The sequence below is a fragment of the Chelonia mydas genome, chromosome 1 (assembly GCF_015237465.2).
Source record: "Chelonia mydas isolate rCheMyd1 chromosome 1, rCheMyd1.pri.v2, whole genome shotgun sequence".
NCBI lineage: Eukaryota > Metazoa > Chordata > Testudines > Cheloniidae > Chelonia > Chelonia mydas.
This window is the reverse complement of record NC_057849.1, coordinates 281,867,399-281,886,576: the sequence shown is the minus strand read 5'-3', so window position 1 is coordinate 281,886,576 and position 19,178 is coordinate 281,867,399. Positions and strand designations below refer to the sequence as shown.

General features: G+C 43.0%; 1 protein-coding gene across 1 annotated transcript; it reads left to right on the top strand.

Moving 5' to 3' along the window:
• Positions 1-11: 11 nt before the first annotated feature.
• On the top strand, positions 12-10,900 carry THAP2 (THAP domain containing 2). The gene is made up of 5 exons (XM_037886514.2): positions 12-145; positions 1,756-1,951; positions 6,464-7,214; positions 9,385-9,453; positions 10,564-10,900. Exons 1-3 carry the CDS (start codon positions 75-77, stop codon positions 6,839-6,841), a joined length of 645 nt encoding a protein of 214 aa, XP_037742442.1. The 5' UTR covers positions 12-74; the 3' UTR covers positions 6,842-7,214; positions 9,385-9,453; positions 10,564-10,900.
• The last annotated feature ends 8,278 nt before the right edge of the window (positions 10,901-19,178 follow it).

The window sequence follows — 19,178 nt, the reverse complement described above, 5'->3', positions numbered from 1 at the left end:
CAGAGTCGCCGGGACGCCGCCATCTTAATAAAGGGAAAGAGCGAGCCTCCCCAGCGTGCCGCCTGTTAGGGGACATGCCGACCAGCTGCGCGGCGGCGGGCTGCGCCGCCGTCTACAACAAGAGCGTCAACGTCAGCTTCCACCGGTACCGCCCGGGCGGGGGGAGTGTTAGGCCGGGCTCTCCGGGCGGCTCTCCGCCCCCGTGGCTGGGGAAGCCGGGTTTGTGTTCTTGGCTCCCGCTCTCTAACCAGCGGTCCTTGCCGTTAGAGCGGGCTGTAACGCGGCGCCGCTGCTGCTGCTGCGCGCTGGCTCCGCGCGGGGCGGCCCCCCGGGCTACGCGGGCTGAAGGGCTGTGTGCTTCGGTTGATGAACTCCCCATACCAGTCGCCCGTGTAGACACGGGTCAGCCCCTTCCGGGCCGTCGGTGTGGTGCTGGTGTAGTTTAGCCTGCGCTTTGGGGAGTTCTGAGCCCGTCAGATGATCCCTTCAAAGAAGTGAAGCTCTCAAAAGCTTGACCAGGTTTTTTTTTTTTTTTTTCCTGCTGCTTTTTGGCACTGAAATTCAGATCTGCCCCATAACAAGAATGGAAGTTGAGCATATGAGAAAGAAAGAAAGTGTTAGTCCTGTCTAAAGCCGCCATTTGTTTCTTTTGACATCTTCTAAAGTCGAATTAACAGCTGGGAGAAAGAATGTCTTTTTTGTTAAAGAACCAACAACCTCACCTCTTCAGATAAGGGCTGAACTCTGAGTATGCACCTCTGAGACTCCCAAGCAGCCCTTTAGCCACTCTAGGGAAGGTCAGATATTATTCCTGGTATTTTTGTGCTAAAATACATATTTAAACATTTGACAATTAAACCTTTTAGACTTTATTTATACATTGAAGCAAAAAAAGGGGGGGGCACAAACCCCTTTTAAAAACTCCTTTATCAGTCATATTTAAATCTTAGTTCAGTCACTTGTGTCTTTTGGACTTAGTATTTGGAAGCTAACTTCTATGCACAGACCCGTCAAGTCACACTAAGACTTGTGGGAAACATTGTCATTTTGTATTCCTTGTAAAGATGAATTGCAATGGGCTTCTTTAAATTAAGTTTGTGCTTTGTTCACTTTATTATTTTATATTTATATTGCAATAGCACTCCGAATTCCCAAAGTGAATTTGGTTTGTGTTTTTTTTCCCCTGAAGTTTTTTTTTTTTTTTTCCACCCTTTATTGTTTATTTGCAATCATAGTAAAAAAAGACTTGATAAATTTCAAGGCCAGAAGGGACTGATGGTGAGGTAATGAGCCATCCCTGAACTAGAGCCTCATTAAGCCATATGCAGTGGTGAGTCATTCCTGTGCTCAGCTCAGCCGTTCCACAAGCCAGGAGCTGGTCTGGTGACTCTCAGGGCATATACCAGCCTCACAGGAGACACAGTAGCTTGCTCAGCCCAACATGATTTTATGGCTTGGAACACCACTACCTGATAGTGATGACAGACTTCAGGCTGCTCAAGCCCTGCCCATGTTCCACCTTAGCTCCTAGCTGTACTCTTGGCTTGTCCCAACCCTTCTTTTGACTCCGGCTCTGGTTCCTGGCCCAGCTGTCGCTGCACCAGCTTACTTCCACTGCACCAACTGGGCCGCACCCTCTGCATCTTGTTTCTGACTTCTTGTATAACACAGGCCATAGAACTGCCCCAAAATAATTCTTGTATAAATAATACTAGTGATATATTATCTCATTATTTCTATTGTCTTTTCTCTTAGATTTCCCTTGGATCCCAAGAGAAGAAAGGAATGGATACGTCTTGTAAAACGCAATAATTTTGTGCCAGGCAAACACACTTTTCTTTGCTCAAAGCATTTTGAATCCTCCTGTTTTGACCTAACTGGACAAACTAGACGACTTAGAATGGATGCTGTTCCTACAATTTTTGATTTCCCTGCTCATCTAAAACTCAGGGTAGGTTATTGGAATGTGTGTCACTCTCTGAAGTCTTCTGCATTTTTTTCAATTACAAAAAAAACACACATACGTGTGACCATCCCATACAAAATTTTACGTAAATTTAAAGAAAATAAACTCAAACAAAAAGTTAATTCAACAGTTTGCCTTATTTTACAGTCATAACACTGTAGCATGTCATCCACACCAATCAGCTATTTTTTAAATGGAAAAATATGATTATAAAATCACTAGTGTTGGTAGGGAAATAGGAGTATGAATAGTATCTGAAATTACTTTTTTAATCTTTTATTTTTTTAATGGAGATTGTGTCCCTTTATAAACACAGACAACTATAAATGCATCGCTGCCTAAAACTCATCCCAGAGATGCCCTCATTTTTGTCATTTAACATTGCTATGTGGTACAAGATGTTCCCAAATTACTAGAATAGAAATATTTAAACTTTTGAAGAAATGTGATTCCAGAGAAGTTTCTTCCATTGGCAATTCAGCATGTTCGCTAGTATGCCCCAGTTCTTTTCTTTTCTTCTCTTCCTTCCTTCGGCATCACTTGCTTTACTGTTGTTACCAGGCAAGCAGTTTTGTAACTCTCTCACTTGCAACTTATACTAGCACAGACCATGGTGGATTGATTTAAATCATCTATACTAATCATGGTTTAAATCAGCAAGCAGGAAACCTTGATTTAAATAAGCAATTTTAATCTATTTTGTATTTGTGCTTTTTAATTACTTTTCTAAAGGAAGGCTTATTCTCATTGGTTGGGGACGATTAGAACGTTGATTTGCAACTAAATATAGCCTTCATATTAAATTTGGTGATGCTTTTTTTTGCTAACTAGATGGATACACTATACATATATGCATTGTTTAAGATAGTTTAACCTACATTTATTTGGATTCTGAAGTTTTACTTTATTATGTTAGAAAATTGTGAATGATGCATTTCTTATTTACTAGACGATGAATATTTTTACTTGTGATTTGTCCAGTTGTATTTGGATAGAAATTCAAATCTAATTAAATGTGCAAAAACAGCATTATAAGGGCTCCTTTATTATTAAATAAAACTACCTTAAAAGTGCTGGATACATAAGACAAAAAGTGTATCAAGAAGTTTATGAAAATATTTTGTATTTAAAATTGACTTATTAATCAACTGAAGTGTAATATGTAGATTGTTTCTGGTCACTGTGTCTAGCGGATCTCTTTCTCTCCCAGTCAGAGGCGCTGACTTATTTTTCTCAGTGGGTGCTCCACTCCTGCCCCTGCTCCGCCTTTCCCTCAGGCTCTGCCGCTTCCTGCCCCCGACACCCTCCTCCCACGCCGAACAGGTGCTGAGCACCTCCTTTTTTTTTTTTTTTTTTTTTTTCTGTGGGTGTTTGAGCCCTGGAGCGCCTATGGCAGGGGTGGGCAAACTTTTTGGCCCGAGGGCCACATTGGGGTGCAAAACTTATGGAGGGCCAGGTAGGGAAGGCTGTGCCTCCCCAAACAGCCTGGCTCCCACCCGCTTTCACTTCCCACCCCCCTCAGAATCACCCACCCATCTAACCCCCCCCTTGCTCCTTGTCCCCTGACCGCCCCCCTCCCAGGACCCCCGCCCCTAACTGTCTCCTGGGACTCCACCTCCTATCTAACCCCCACAGTCCCTGTCCCCTGACTGCCCACCCCAGAACCTCTGCCCCGCCAACCTCCCCCTGTTCCCTGTCCCCCAACTGCCCCATCCCGGGACCCCCCTGCCCCTAATCGCGCCCCCCCGGGACCCCATCTCCTATCCAACTGCTCCCTGACTGCCCCCCAGGATCCCCTACCCCTTATCCAACCCCCCAGCCCCCTTACCATGCCGCTCAGAGTAGCATGTCTGGGAGCCGTGCCGGAGCCAGACGCGCTGCCGCAGTGCCCTGCATGAGTGCTCAGCCCCGCCACCCAGAGTGCTGCCCCCTGCTCAGAGTGCTGAGGGGGTACAGCAGGGGAGGGGCCAGTGGCTAGCCTCCTGGGTCAGGGGCTCAGGGGCCGAGAAGGACAGTCCCGCGGGCCGGATGTGGCCCGCGGGCCGTAGTTTGCCCACCTCTGGCCTATGGAGTCAGCACCTATGCTCCTAGTATTTATTTATAGATTGGAAAACAAGCTTTCCTGCTTTTTTCAACTCCCAGTCAGCGTCTCAACTTTGAGTGCACAAGAAATTGAACTGAACTAGTTAAATGAATTGAAGAAAATATTCTCTCTGCACCTGTAAAAGAGGCTACTTCTATAAGAAGTTGTTTTAACACTTCAGCAACCAGTGGTTCCAGGTGCTTAGCCAGTGGCTTCCACCATTTGAGTGGTGTGACTTTCTTTAAAACTTCAGCAGCAAACATGGATTGTTAAATATAATTTTTTTGTTTAAATTATTTTAATAGATTAAAGCACATGTAGGGCTTTAAAATAGGTTGTCAATTTCAAATGAATTTTAAATAAATAAACCCTGTGTTTAATTTAAAACATTAATTAATTTGTTTTATCCACCTTGGCACTGACATTCTACAACTATTTCTTCTTGCCCATGGTGTTTGAAAGCCATGAACATCTGCTGTTTCTTAGTAGTTTAAAGATGGCACTAGATGCTGTGGTCATGGCTCAGGGAATGTAAAAGTAGAGGCTGAAATGACAATGAGTGGTTGGGATTACAGTTGATCTGCACTCAGTGTCTGAGCTGTTTGAACTAATGAAAACAGATGATGAGATGGTCTGTTCAAATTACTTATCGCTGTGTTATTCAGCAAAGAAGCAGTTTATTCATCAGTAATTGGGCTTTAGAATGAGCTGCTACTCTGCAAATTAACTAACACTAGCATCAGTTTTGAAAACAAAATGTGATCTCATGCATTTGATGACAGAAAGGTGATGAAGTACAGGAGCAATTGAAAAGTTTTTTATTGTATAATACAGTATTTTATTTTGGTGGTGGTATTTTTTTTCCCTCTGAGAGAAATTGATTGAGAAATTCAAACATAAAAAGGGGAAATTAACATGAACATCTCTAATCTCTGTTTCATAATAGCTATTATAGTTCAATTTTATGACTTAAATTTGAAGCTGCAGAGTAAGAGAGCTTCTCTGAGCTAGCTGCATTTGGCTGTGTGCCTTTGAAAGAGAACTGTGGTTGCTGCTGAAGCATATAAAAGTAAAGGACGTTTTTCTGTTTTGCAAGATCCCTCTTGTTTTTGACACTGAAGAAATTCTCAATGAAGTGCAAATGGAATGGTTTAAACTACAAGAAAGCACAGGTCTTAAGGTACTGAAGCCAGGAGCTGTTCTGTGTTCTGCTCCCTGGATGTTGCCTACATATCAAATTCATGCAAAGAACACCATTTCAGCAGCACGTGTTTATGGAAATATTTTTCATATTAAGGGATGACAACAAATCTGCATACATCTGCAGCCAACAGCTACTATGCAGAAAAGTCTCTTTAAACTGTCCCAAAAATCTGCTTTATTTTACTAATGAGCAAAGATCACAAAATTGGTTTAAAAAAATCAGTGTTGATTAATAAAATTAACATATAATAGGAGGAATTCTAATGGAGGCCTGTTCACACTTTTAAAAATATGTGAACTGTGAAAAATATTGCTTCTCTCATAGTCCTGGCAATATTTTTTTCTATCAAGGTTTAGGCATTCCTGATACAGTAATTATTACAGCTGATCTTCAGGTTCATGGGCAAAATGCCTTAGCATGGATGAAATTGGACACCTGGCTCAAAATTAATAAGAATACTGTGTGTTTTAAATGTACCTAGTTACTGCAGACTTAGTATGGTTCTTTTCTGAAAAATGAAATTGTAAGAAATGGCACCTGTTTGTCAGTTACTGTGAATAAAAATAGGGACCATTGTGCAGTTACAATTGGCTCGTTTTGTTGTCTTGTTTGTTTATAAATCCTAGTCATAGCTGCTTGACGTCATCAGATAAAACTTAAAATCTAGCCAAACGAGGCTTACTTTATTTTTCAGAAATCAAAACTTTATTGTATGATTTATTTATGCATTACTAGTTACTCTTGCTTACTGTTTTTTCACAGCCTAAATTTATTTAAAGGTTTAATTGCAATCAGTTGTTTATTCACACAGAAAAAAGCTACAATAACCTATTTTGGAACTGAGAAAATTGTATAACTTTTATATTCTTTTTTCTTAATTTTTCCATTCTATCCATTTCCAAAAGAACTATTCTTCCTATTCTCATCTTGCACATTGTGTATCTATGTAAATGATCAGGATCTGTCTTTCCCTAATATCATGCTTTATTAGATCAGAAGGACTAGGGAGTGCGATACCTTCTAACATTTATGGGGGGTTTATTACAAATGCAATAATACATATTTACACAATGTACAGGCTCCTTATATTTGAATTTCTAGAAATGTAGTAATTACAGGTTAGATTAATTTGAAGTTTGGCATTTTATAAACTTGCATAATGCCATGATAAATTTAGGTTTTATTTCCTTTCCTGTCATTTTATTTACAGACACCTATGTCAAGAAATCTTCTGAAGAAGAAAGATGCTTATATCCCAGAAGGGGTATCTAACTTCAAAACAAACATTAGCTGTAGACAAGTACTACTTGAACACAGTTATGCTTTCAGAAGCCCCATGGAAGCCAAGAAAAGGATAATTAAGTTAGAAAAGGAGATAGCAAGCTTGAGAAGAAGAATGAAGAACTGCATTCAAAAAGAACGTAGAGCCACACAAAGATGGATAGAAATGACTTGCCTCATCAAAAACTTGGAAACAAATAATATTTTGCCAGGAGTTACATTGGACCACATTTTACCAAATGCCTTAAGAAACCTTCCCTTGGAAGATTTCAAAAATATTTTACAGGAACAGCAAGACCATCTATAACAGCTTTGCCGATTTTAAAACTAGACTTCAAAATTTAAATTTATACTGAATATAATGCCAAAAAATGTATCCAGCCTAATTAATGTGTTTTTCTAAGACATTCTTGTGGTGGTGAGGGACAACTTTGGTTCTTATGCCTGCTTAATTAATTGCAAATACCCATCTATTACTAATGAAAACTTCACAAGTCTTTTGATTGTGATAGTAAGTTTTCAATCAGTTAATAAGAGTGCCTTATGCAAGAACCGTGAATTAACTATCTTTTCATTTTTTTAAATAATTGAGGATTGTGTTTTGGTTGATTGGTCTAATTTGTAGAACATCTGAGTAATAGAAATGGACCAGTTTTTGATGGAACACATGCTCTATTCAGGTAAGTTTTACTTTAAGAATAATAATCACCACTTTGTATTACTAACAATCAAACATAGAAATGTTTTACTAGTGAACACTGGCCCACAGTCCCTCATACCCCTGAGATTCACAGTTAAGTACTTCCAGCACCATCACTCGAGACCACAGAGGCCTCTATGTGTGTCCAGGGTCCATAGTAAGTCATGGGGTAGAGGCTGGACATGCTGGGGAGAAGTGGCCTAGTAAGCCCAGAAAGGAGCAGCATTTACTTTGTTCTGGTTCATTGGAGGTTCCCGAAGAAGATGAGACTTTTCCACTGAGTTCTGTCTTTTCCCAGGAGCTGCTATTGCAGCTGCCCAGGGTGATGCCGGAGACCACAGCCATTGTAGTGTTACAGGACCTTAGCTTGGGTATCCTGTGGATACCTGTGGTCTGCAATTTTGGCAGCAGGACAGCGTAGAGAGCAATTTCCATGAGGGGTTGTTACAGAAATTTGCTATATATGCACATATACAAAAAGGTTAAGTTGTATGGAAACACAATTAAGCTAACAATACAAACTGCAAGAGAGGCTACTTGTGAACTGACAGCAAATGCCAAAGTGATGTTGAAAGTATGGAAGTTGCATTTTTGACAAAATGCTGAAGCAAGCATTTTAGACATGCCAGATGAACGGTGTCTTGAAAGGCAGAATGGATGTCAGCACTGAACCACCATTAGCAGAAGAATCAGAAAGAGCAGTGAAAAAGTTGAAAAATGGGAAAGCTTCAACGATAGACAGTATAACAGCTGAGACACTAAAAATCAGTGCAACAAGTGCTATCAAAGCATTAGGAAAATATACAAGAAGGTATGGGAGCAGGAGGAGCTACTGGATGACTGGGTAAAGGCAACAGTATGTACCAATCCTGAAGAAAGGTGATGCTGTCACTCTGAATAATTATAGAGGTTATTGTCAGTATCATGGAAAATGAACGTAATTATCAACAGATTAAGACTGGCTTTTGAGGAAGTGAGACTTCGGGGCAGGCTGAAGTTACATTGATCAGATATTTATGCTCCAACAGTTTATTTGGGCATGGGAGACTGGAAGGATGAGAAGGGGGATTAAAGATAGTTGCTGTTTTCATCAATTTCACGAAGGCATTTCAGTTACTTTCCATAATGCTTTTCTCCAAAACATTAAAATCATATGGCTTCTTGATAAGATAATTGCAATTATAAAAGTTATGTACAAGGACTCCTGTAGTGTGACCTAAGAGTTGGTGGAAAGCTAAACTAAGCTGGTTGGGCAAATAGTAGCACATATTGGTCTGGTTATTAATCTGGATAAAACTAAGTCCCTGACCACAACCTCCAGCTCCAGCTAGCTCACTATTAACCTTTCCAGATGGGACATCAAGCAAGTGGCATCTGTCAAAATTTGGGCAGCCCCCTAGACTGTGCTGGAGGATGCTTGAAATATGTGGACGTTTGTGTATCAGCAGTTGCTGCCATGTTCTGGGCCCTTCCGCAGCCTCTGTGGGAAGGCTATGACATCAGGCTTGTGAGGAAGCTATGAATCTATAGAGCCACAGTTAAAGCAACTCTCTTATACAGAAATAAATTGTGGGTGCTGAGGAAGCCTTAAGAACACCAGATTATGAGAATTGAAAAATGTCAGTCTTTGTCAGCTGCTCTATATGAAGTGGCAGGACAAGACCCAAAATGAGGATATTTGAAGCCAAACCCATCAGTCCCCTCCAGCAGCACTGGTTTGGTTTCAGTGGCTTTCTTGATATGGAGGTATTGTTAGAATGGAAGAGTAATGAGTTTCAAAGTGCATGTACCAAGGAATTCCATTACATGGCCGGTGAGCACATGGGTATCAAAAACTTTGATGGTGCAACAAGATTGCCAGTGGTGGATATCAACTGAATATATAACTAGACCTCCTTAAGCATCTTGCCCAGAGATCGATCCAGTGGTGCTTGATTTGCAAGGAGGCCATGTCCCTTTGAAATTTGTCATGAAAACTAAATGTATAGCTTGTTATATTGGGATATTCACCATTTTCTCCTAAAGTGATTTTTTTTAATCATAAGTTATCTTTAGATGAGAGTACATGCAAATAAGTAATAAAGCTTCAAAAGAAATATTTCCTTTAAAAATGTACTTAATAATGAATTCTTGTACCTTTTTTCTTTTAGGTATTGTCCATCTCGGAGATGTTTCATACAAGTATATATTACAGGCATTTTACTGTACCTTTTATTAAGGTAAGTGCTTTTCAAGTAAAAGATATAAAAAAATAGTACTTCAGAAGTGGCTAAGCAGTATACCCTACCTGTACTCTTCAGCTTTTTTTCAAATTTTAAGCTAGTTCAATATATAAATAAATTTATATCTTGCCTTTTATGAAGGAGGAACATGTTAGCTGGGGGAAGGGAGGTGTGTTTGTGTCCCGTCCCCCCCCCGTCCCCCCCGCTTTCCTTTTTTCACCAATTAGAAGATGGCAGCTGTCACATGAAGAAAAGGGAACTTAGTTATTCTCTTCAAAATATCCTATGCTAATGGTGCTTACCCTTTTTTCTTTTTTGGCACATAACTGCTTATACTGCTCAGAAGCAAAGTTTTGTTTTTAATCCTACTTGGTGAGTATCTCTCATTCTTTCCTTTGAACACTGAGTCGCAAAAATAGTTGACTTTAAAAAGCCTGCCTCAACCTACTTTTTGAGGTAGGTTGATACTCTTTAAAATAGTGGTACAAACTTACTCAAATCACAACTTCAAATGCTGATTATGTAAATCATGGCAAATTTAGTATTTTACAGATCTTAATTAGGACTCTCTATCAGTGGTGTGAACAGTGGAATAACGTCTCAATCTTGATAATGTTTGGGTGTCAAGTTCCAATAAAGACAAGACTTGTTTGTCAAATTGGATAATTTAATAGTAATAGATCTTCCACACACCAGAAACGGAGACAAATGTAAAGATAACTAATGTATATGGCAGATTACCATTAGATACATCTTAACTTGTGGTAATACCAAGGGCCCCAGTCATGGGCCAGGATCATGTTGTGCTAGGTATTTGTATAAACACTCACACAGACTGTTCACACCCCAATGAGTCTAAATCTAACTATAAGACAAGAGGCCAAAGGTGGATACAGACAGATAAAGGAGCTCAAGGAAACAGCAACTTAATATTGGTCGGCATGATAGGCTGTGGTCCTGGCATGCCAGATGCTTAACTGTAAAGTTCTTTTGCAGTATTCCCTGGAGGTCAATCTCTTTTCATGAGCTTTTGAAGAAGGGACACAATACAATACACTTTTGTTCATATTTCCTTTTTAATATTCAGCCCTTTACCTTTTATTATAGGTCTGTACCTTCTCCTTTTCCAGTCACTTCTACCAAAGAAGGTTTTGGTCTTCACCTCAATTTATTGATGGGTTCTGGAGCAGATTATGTCATAACAAAAGCAATACTTGTTAGTCTGTTTTCCAAAAATGTCATGTAGACTTATAAACCAAATGTTTATTTTGTATTAGTTTTTGAACAGAGTATAGGTTTTATTTGAAATCCATCTTACTGCGTAATTAATCATTAAACACCATGCTATGTAACAGGTAACCAAGTCTTGTATGATCATTTTGACAAAGTGCTTATGTTTTTTATAACTATTGTGCTAGTTTCAAATAAAAATGTCACTTTTCAACTGGTGTATGAAATTTTCTTCTGAGAAATGTAGTTACTGCTTGTCTTACACATCCTCATGTTTGCTATATGAATATTTTTATGTGCTAAGCTGAATTGTATAAAATTCCAGCATTGATTGTACCAACTGAAGGAAAATTGTACATCTGTGCAACTGGCTACATTTGAAGTTGTCATAAATATAAAGGGAAGGGTAAACACCTTTTAAAATCCCTCCTGGCCAGAGGAAAAATCCTTTCACCTGTAAAGGGTTAAGAAGCTAGGATAACCTCGCTGGCACCTGACCAAAATGACCAATGAGGAGACAAGATACTTTCAAAAGTTGGGGGGAGGGAGAAAACAAATCTCTGTCTGTGTGATGCTTTTGCTGGGGACAGTACAGGAATGGAGTCTTAGAACTTAGTAAGTAATCTAGCTAGATATGCGTTGGATTATGATTTCTTTAAATGGCTGAGAAAATAAGCTGTGCTGAATAGAATGGATATTCCTGTCTGTCTTTTTGTAACTTAAGGTTTTGCCTAGAGGGATTCTCTATGTTTTGAATCTAATTACCCTGTAAGGTATTTACCATCCTGATTTTACAGAGGTGATTCTTTTTATTGTTACTTCTATTAAAATTCTTTTTTTTTTTTTTTTTTTTTTTTTTTTTTTCTCAAGAACTGAATGCTTTTTTTTATTGTTCTTAAGATCCAAGGGTTTGGGTCTGTGGTCACCTATGCAAATTGGTGAGGATTTTTACCAAACCTTCCCCAGGAAGTGGGGTGCAAGGGTTGGGAGGCTTTTGGGGGGAAAGACGTTTCCAAATGGGCTATTTCCTAATAAAATAAACCTGGATAAATGTTTGGTGGTGGCAGTGGAAGTCCAAGGGCAAAGGGTAAAATAGTTTATATCTTGGGGAAGTTTTAACCTTAGCTGGTAAAAGTAAGCTGAGGAGGTTTTCATGCAGGTCCCCACATCTGTACCCTGGAGTTCAGAGTGGGGAAGGAACCTTGACAGAAGTATTTTAATTTTTAATACTTTATGAAAAAGGGGACCAAACATTCAAAAATAAATTATGAAAATTGAAACCATGCTGAACTCATGAATTACATTAAAATCTTTATTTGTGAAAAGTGCCAGATTGATAGTCTTGGAGAACTAAATCCTGTGCACTGAACAGATACACCATCAGCAGGAACAAGTGTGTTTGTGTGTGTGTGAGAGAGAGAGAGAGAGAGAGATTTTGTTTTTTAACATGTGCTTCAATGCTGATCTAGAGGGACCAATTCTAGGGGTAAGGAAGTAGTTAAGCTGCAGACCCACAGCTTATTAATATATTTTTAGCATTTATAAATGCCGGAAAATAATGTCTGATGGGCTGGATGAGGCCCATGGGCCATAGTTTGCTGACTCCTGAGCTAGAGGGAAAGAAATTGGCTGGCTGAATTTAGAGCCCTTCACCCAGAATCTTAAACAATGAAGCTGGAATTTGTTTGTAGGAAAGGTTTGTCAGCTCATGGCTGGTAGTCCACATTGTGGACTACCAAGCCTTCATGGAAAAAGGTCATGTAGAGCTATAGGAGGACCTCTATAGCTGTTTATCTTTTCTCACAGATTGTTAATAGTTTAAAAAGCTAATCCATGGAGGTATGGGCTTTCCCTGGCATGAGGTACAGGTGGCCTTTAATGCAAGTATGATTAATGAGGGCAGCTGCCTCAAAGGTGCATGCATGCCCATAGGTGGTGGTGCTGCTTGCATCTAAGTTTCAAAGAAGTTTTAGAACCTGTCTTATATTAATTAAGAATTTGTGGAGCAGGTACTAGCTTCTTTGCAGAGGGTAAAAGAAAGGCCACGCTGCATTCTCTTGAGCCTGTTTCTCACTTGAAGAAGGGACCTATAGACTTTAAGTCTCCACTTGAAAACAGACTTTCTTGTCAGTGATCATCTTCAAACAAGATCAGGAACCCACTGACAGAATATGTCTTAGCAGCACCAGAAGGCAAAGGATCCTAAGGTTCCTTTCAGCAAGCACCATAAAGCACCAATTACATTGACACACAATTTTGGTATGAGTGCTGTGTGTTGGACTCCACCCTGTTTATCTGAATTTCCCCAGTCTTGTTTTGCTGCATAACACAATGAGTCACAGCAGCATGGCTCTACTCCATGTGACTGAAAGAATGTGAATAAAATTTAATTTAGTATAGCAGAGAAACAGAAAAGAATTGAATGTTCAGTCTGGTCAGGATTTTTAGGCTGTTGACAGCAGAGGCAGTGCAAAGAAGCACACTTCTCAGAACTTCAGCCCATCCTGCTTTTAGGCTATTTACTTTACCTGGACTTCCCACAAGTTCTCCTGAGCCTGTTTTGACTCTTCAGAAGTCTCAAGTGGAGATAAGAAATCATCCTGTGTCTTGAACTTCTAAGTACACATTATATCCACCGCCTCCTTCATGCATGCCTTGACTTCCTTCTAGATTCCGTCTAGAATCTGGTGAAGCTACAGTAGAAGTCTTGCAGACATTGCTCCCACACCTAAGGTAAGACCTGCGAGCTGCTACAGTGAAAAAGGTTTCCAGACTTACCCCTGCCCCAGGTTGGACTGCAGTTGACTATTACTAATTAGGTCTGCCTAAACCTTTTTTATATATAAATAATCATCCCCTTTTTGTAAATTTTTAAATTTCTTAACAATACAAAAAATTTTCATCATTTAAGAAACAAAACTAATTTATAATTGTTGGCCAAAGAGAATGTGCTATTTTCATATGTGTCATAGATATGAAAAATACAGTTACTGGTATAGAATATAATTAAAGTTATTGTTCTGATAGAATTTTATGCTGAAAAAATTTAAATCATAAAAACCCAGTGTGGATGTGCTGCATAAAGCTGTGCAATGTGTTGCTCTGTGGTAATTTTGTTCTCCCCTGCATACTAAGGGTATGTCCAAAGTGCAATTGGAGATGTGACTGCAGCACATGTAATTATATAGTTGAGCTAGCTTTAATCTAGCTAGGCCAGGTACCGATAATCGTGAAGCCACAGCAGCATCAGTTAGCTGCCCAAATATATACCAAGGCTCCCTGGCGAGCTTTGCTGCTTTGGGCCCTGAGCATAGGCGTGCACACGGAGTGTGCCCAGGCACACCCTAATCAGGGCCGCCCCAAGCGCCAAAAAAAAAAGGGTGGGGGTGGCCGGACTGCCGGAGATGGAGGGCGAGGGAGTCCGGGGTAGGGTGGGCCCCGGCTCGGCCTCTCTTCTTCCACCCCCCGCCGGCTCTCCCCTGCAGGGGCAGAAGCTTGGTGGTGCTGCGCGCCCCAGGCTCTGTCCTGCTGCTCCACGGCAGCCAGCAGCCAAGCTCCTGCCTCTTCCCCCAGCATGCTGCGTACTCGCCCCTCCTCCTCTCACTCTATCCCTGCCCCCGATCAGCTGTGTGCTGGGGAGAGAGAGGAGGATGTGGAGAAGGTGGGGGGCAGGGCCTTGCAGAAGAGGGTGGAATTGGGGTATATCCTTTCCAGACCCCTGCTGTGAACCACTCAGGGCAGAGGGCTGGGAGCACCCCCATGACCCCAGCCCACCTCCCCAGCCCTGACCCCTGCAACCCCCACACCAGCCCTCTGCCCTAACTCCTGCTCCCACCTCACACACACCCAGCCCTCTGCCCTGAATCCGGCACCCTCCCCCCATGACCCTAGCCCTGACTCCTGCACCCAGTGATTTCCCTATACCCCCATTGAATTTCTCCAACACTCCTCCCCCCCCCCCCAGTTTTGTGAACTAGTTACATGCCAATTTAGTGACTGTTTGGAAATTTGAATTGAAATTTAAACATTAATAACACTTTAAAAGCATATACAGTGTGTGATAAAATACATGTATCTGAAAAAGTATTATAGATTTGAAAAGTATGAACATGGACTAGCTTCCTTATACGGTTGTTTTTTATGACAATGTCAGTGCATTCATTTCGATGATGTTGGCCAACCTAATAATTTCAAATGATGATTTGTAAGCAAAGTCTAAATGAGCTCTCCCTGGGTATGTCTACACTATGGAATAAGGTCGAATTTATAGAAGTCAGTTTTTTAGAAATCGGTTTTATATATTCGAGTGTGTGTGTCCCCACAGAAAATGCTAAGTGCATTAACTCGGCAGAGTGCTTCCACAGTACCGAGGCAAGCGTCGACTTCCGGAGTGTTGCACTGTGGGTAGCTATCCCACAGTTCCCGCAGTCTCCGCTGCCCATTGGAATTCTGGGTTGAGATCCCAATGCCTGATGGGGCTAAAACATTGTCGCGGGTGGTTCTGGGTACATATCGTCAGGCCCCCCTTCCCTCCCTCCCTCCGTGAAAGCAAGGGCAGACAATCGTTTCGCGCCTTTTTTCCTGAGTTACCTGTGCAGATGCCATACCACGGCAAGCATGGAGCCCGCTCAGGTAACCGTCACCGTATGTCTCCTGGGTGCTGGCAGACGCGGTATGGCATTGCTACACAGTAGCAGCAACCCATTGCCTTCCGGCAGCAGACGGTGCAATACGACTGGTAGCTGTCATCGTCGTGTCCGAGGTGCTCCTGGCCACGTCGGCTGGGAGCGCCTGGGCAGACATGGGCGCAGGGACTAAATTTGGAGTGACTTGACCAGGTCATTCTCTTTAGTCCTGCAGTCAGTCCTATTGAACCATCTTATGGTGAGCAGGCAGGCGATACGGATTGCTAGCAGTCCTATTGCATCATCTTCTGCCGAGCAGCCATGAGATGTGGATGGCATGCAGTCCTTCTGCACCGTCTACTGCCAGCCAAAGATGTAAAAGATAGATGGAGTGGATCAAAACAAGAAATAGACCAGATTTGTTTTGTACTCATTTGCTTCCCCCCCTCCCCCGTCTAGGGGACTCATTCCTCTAGGTCACACTGCAGTCACTCACAGAGAAGGTGCAGCGAGGTAAATCTAGCCATGTATCAATCAGAGGCCAGACTAACCTCCTTGTTCCAATAAGAACAATAACTTAGGTGCACCATTTCTTATTGGAACCCTCCGTGAAGTCCTGCCTGAAATACTCCTTGATGTAAAGCCACCCCCTTTGTTGATTTTAGCTCCCTGAAGCCAACCCTGTAAGCCGTGTCGTCAGTCGCCCCTCCCTCCGTCAGAGCAACGGCAGACAATCGTTCCGTGCCTTTTTTCTGTGCGGACGCCATACCAAGGCAAGCATGGAGGCCACTTAGCTCACTTTGGCAATTAGGAGCGCATTAAACACCACACGCATTATCCAGCAGTATATGCAGCACCAGAACCTGGCAAAGCGATACCGGGCGAGGAGGCGACGTCAGCGTGGTCACGTGAGTGATCAGGACATGGACACAGATTTCTCTGAAAGCATGGGCCCTGCCAATGCATGCATCATGGTGCTAATGGGGCAGGTTCATGGAACGCCGATTCTGGGCTCAGGAAACAAGCACAGACTGGTGGGACCGCATAGTGTTGCAGGTCTGGGACGATTCCCAGCGGCTGCGAAACTTTCGCATGCGTAAGGGCACTTTCATGGAACTTTGTGACTTGCTTTCCCCTGCCCTGAAGCGCATGAATACCAAGATGAGAGCAGCCCTCACAGTTGAGAAGCGAGTGGCGATAGTCCTGTGGAAGCTTGCAACGCCAGACAGCTACCGGTCAGTCGGGAATCAATTTGGAGTGGGCAAATCTACTGTTGGGGCTGCTGTGATGCAAGTAGCCCACGCAATCAAAGATCTGCTGATATCGAGGGTAGTGACCCTGGGAAATGTGCAGGTCATAGTGGATGGCTTTGCTGCAATGGGATTCCCTAACTGTGGTGGGGCCATAGACGGAACCCATATCCCTATCTTGGCACCGGAGCACCAAGCCGGCGAATACATAAACCGCAAGGGGTACTTTTCAATAGTGCTGCAAGCTCTGGTGGATCATAAGGGATGTTTCACCAACATCAACGTGGGATGGCCGGAAAAGGTACACGACGCTCGCATCTTCAGGAACTCTGGTCTGTTTCAAAAGCTGCACGAAGGGACTTTATTCCCAGACCAGAAAATAACTGTTGGGGATGTTGAAATGCCTATATGTATCCTTGGGGACCCAGCCTACCCCTTAATGCCATGGCTCATGAAGCCGTACACAGGCAGCCTGGACAGGAGTCAGGAGCTGTTCAACTACAGGCTGAGCAAGTGCAGAATGGTGGTAGAATGTGAATTGGACGTTTAAAGGCGTGCTGGCACAGTTTACTGACTCGCTTAGACCTCAGCGAAACCAATATTCCCACTGTTATTACTGCTTGCTGTGTGCTCCACAATATCTGTGAGAGTAAGGGGGAGACGTTTATGGCGGGGTGGGAGGTTGAGGCAAATCGCCTGGCTGCTGGTTACGCGCAGCCAGACACCAGGGCGGTTAGAAGAGCACAGGAGGGCGCGGTACGCATCAGAGAAGCTTTGAAAACCAGTTTCATGACTGGCCAGGCTACGGTGTGAAAGTTCTGTTTGTTTCTCCTTGATGAAACCCCCCGCCCCTTGGTTCACTCTACTTCCCTGTAAGCTAACCACCCTCCCCTCCTCCCTTCAATCACCGCTTGCAGAGGCAATAAAGTCATTGTTGCTTCACATTCATGCATTCTTTATTCATTCATCACACAAATAGGGGGATGACTACCAAGGTGGCCCAGGAGGGGTGGTGGAGGAGGGCAGGAAAATGCCACACAGCACTTTAAAAGTTTACAACTTTAAAATTTATTGAATGCCAGCCTTCTTTTTTTGGGGGCAATCCTCTGTGGTGGAGTGGCTGGTTGGCCGGAGGCCCCCACACTGCGTTCTTGGGCATCTGGGTGAGGAGGCTATGGAACTTGGGGAGGAGGGTGGTTGGTTACACAGGGGCTGTAGTGGCAGTCTGTGCTCCAGCTGCCTTTGCTGCAGCTCAACCATACACTGGAGCATACTGGTTTGATCCTCCATCAGCCTCAGCATTGAATCCTGCCTCCTCTCATCACGCTGCCGCCACATTTGAGCTTCAGCCCTGTCTTCAACCCGCCACTTACGCTCTTCAGCCCGCCACCTCTCCTCCCGGTCATTTTGTGCTTTCCTGCACTCTGACATTATTTGCCTCCAGGCATTCGTCTGTGCTCTGTCAGTGTGGGAGGACAGCATGAGCTCGGAGAACATTTCATCTTGAGTGCATTTTTTTTTTTCTTTCTAATTTTCACTAGCCTCTGGGAAGGAGAAGATCCTGTGATCATTGAAACACATGCAGCTGGTGGAGGAAAAAAAAGGGACAGCGGTATTTAAAAAGACACATTTTATAAAACAGTGGCTACACTCTTTCAGGGTAAACCTTGCTGTTAACATTACATACATAGCACATGCTTTCGTTACAAGGTCGCATTTTGCCTCCCCCTACCGCGTGGCTACCCCCTCAACCCTCCCCCCTCCCAGTGGCTAACAGCGGGGAACATTTCTGTTTAGCCACAGGCAAACAGCCCAGCAGGAACGGGCTCCTCTGAGTGTCCCCTGAAGAAAAGCACTCTATTTCAACCAGGTGACCATGAATGATATCTCACTCTCCTGAGGATAACACAGAGAGATAAAGAACGGATGTTGTTTGAATGCCAGCAAACATACACTGCAATGCTTTGTTGTACAATGATTCCCGAGTACGTGTTACTGGCCTGGAGTGGTAAAGTGTCCTACCATGAAGGACGCAATAAGGCTGCCCTCCCCAGAAACCTTTTGCAAAGGCTTTGGGAGTACATCCAGGAGAGCCACGAATGCCAGGACAAAGTAATCCTTTCACATGCTTGCTTTTAAACCATGTATAGTATTTTAAAAGGTACGCTCACCGGAGGTCCCTTCTCCGCCTGCCGGGTCCAGGAAGCAGCCTTGGGTGGGTTCAGGGGGTACTGGCTCTAGGTCCAGGGTGAGAAACAGTTCCTGGCTGTCAGGAAAACCGGTTTCTCCGCTTGTTTGCTGTGAGCTATCTACAACCTCATCGTCGTCATCATCTTCTTCGTCCCCAAAACCTGCTTCCGTGTTGCCTCCATCGCCATTGAAGGAGTCAAACAACACGGCTGGGGTAGTGGTGGCTGAACCCCTAAAATGGCATGCAGCTCATCATAGAAGCGGAATGTTTGGGGCTCTGACCCGGAGCGGCCGTTTGCCTCTCTGGTTTTCTGGTAGGCTTGCCTCAGCTCCTTAAGTTTCACGCGGCACTGCTTCAGGTCCCTGTTATGGCCTCTGTCCTTCATGCCCTGGGAGATTTTGACAAAGGTTTTGGCATTTCAAAAAC

Excerpts from the sequence above, each read along its gene's own strand:
- THAP2 (XM_037886514.2), top strand. The coding sequence starts at position 75 with ATGCCGACCAGCTGCGCGGCGGCGGGCTGCGCCGCCGTCTACAACAAG. Across the intron at positions 146-1,755 it reads GTCAACGTCAGCTTCCACCG|ATTTCCCTTGGATCCCAAGA; the intron begins GTACCGCCCGGG and ends CTTTTCTCTTAG. Across the intron at positions 1,952-6,463 it reads CTGCTCATCTAAAACTCAGG|ACACCTATGTCAAGAAATCT; the intron begins GTAGGTTATTGG and ends TTTTATTTACAG.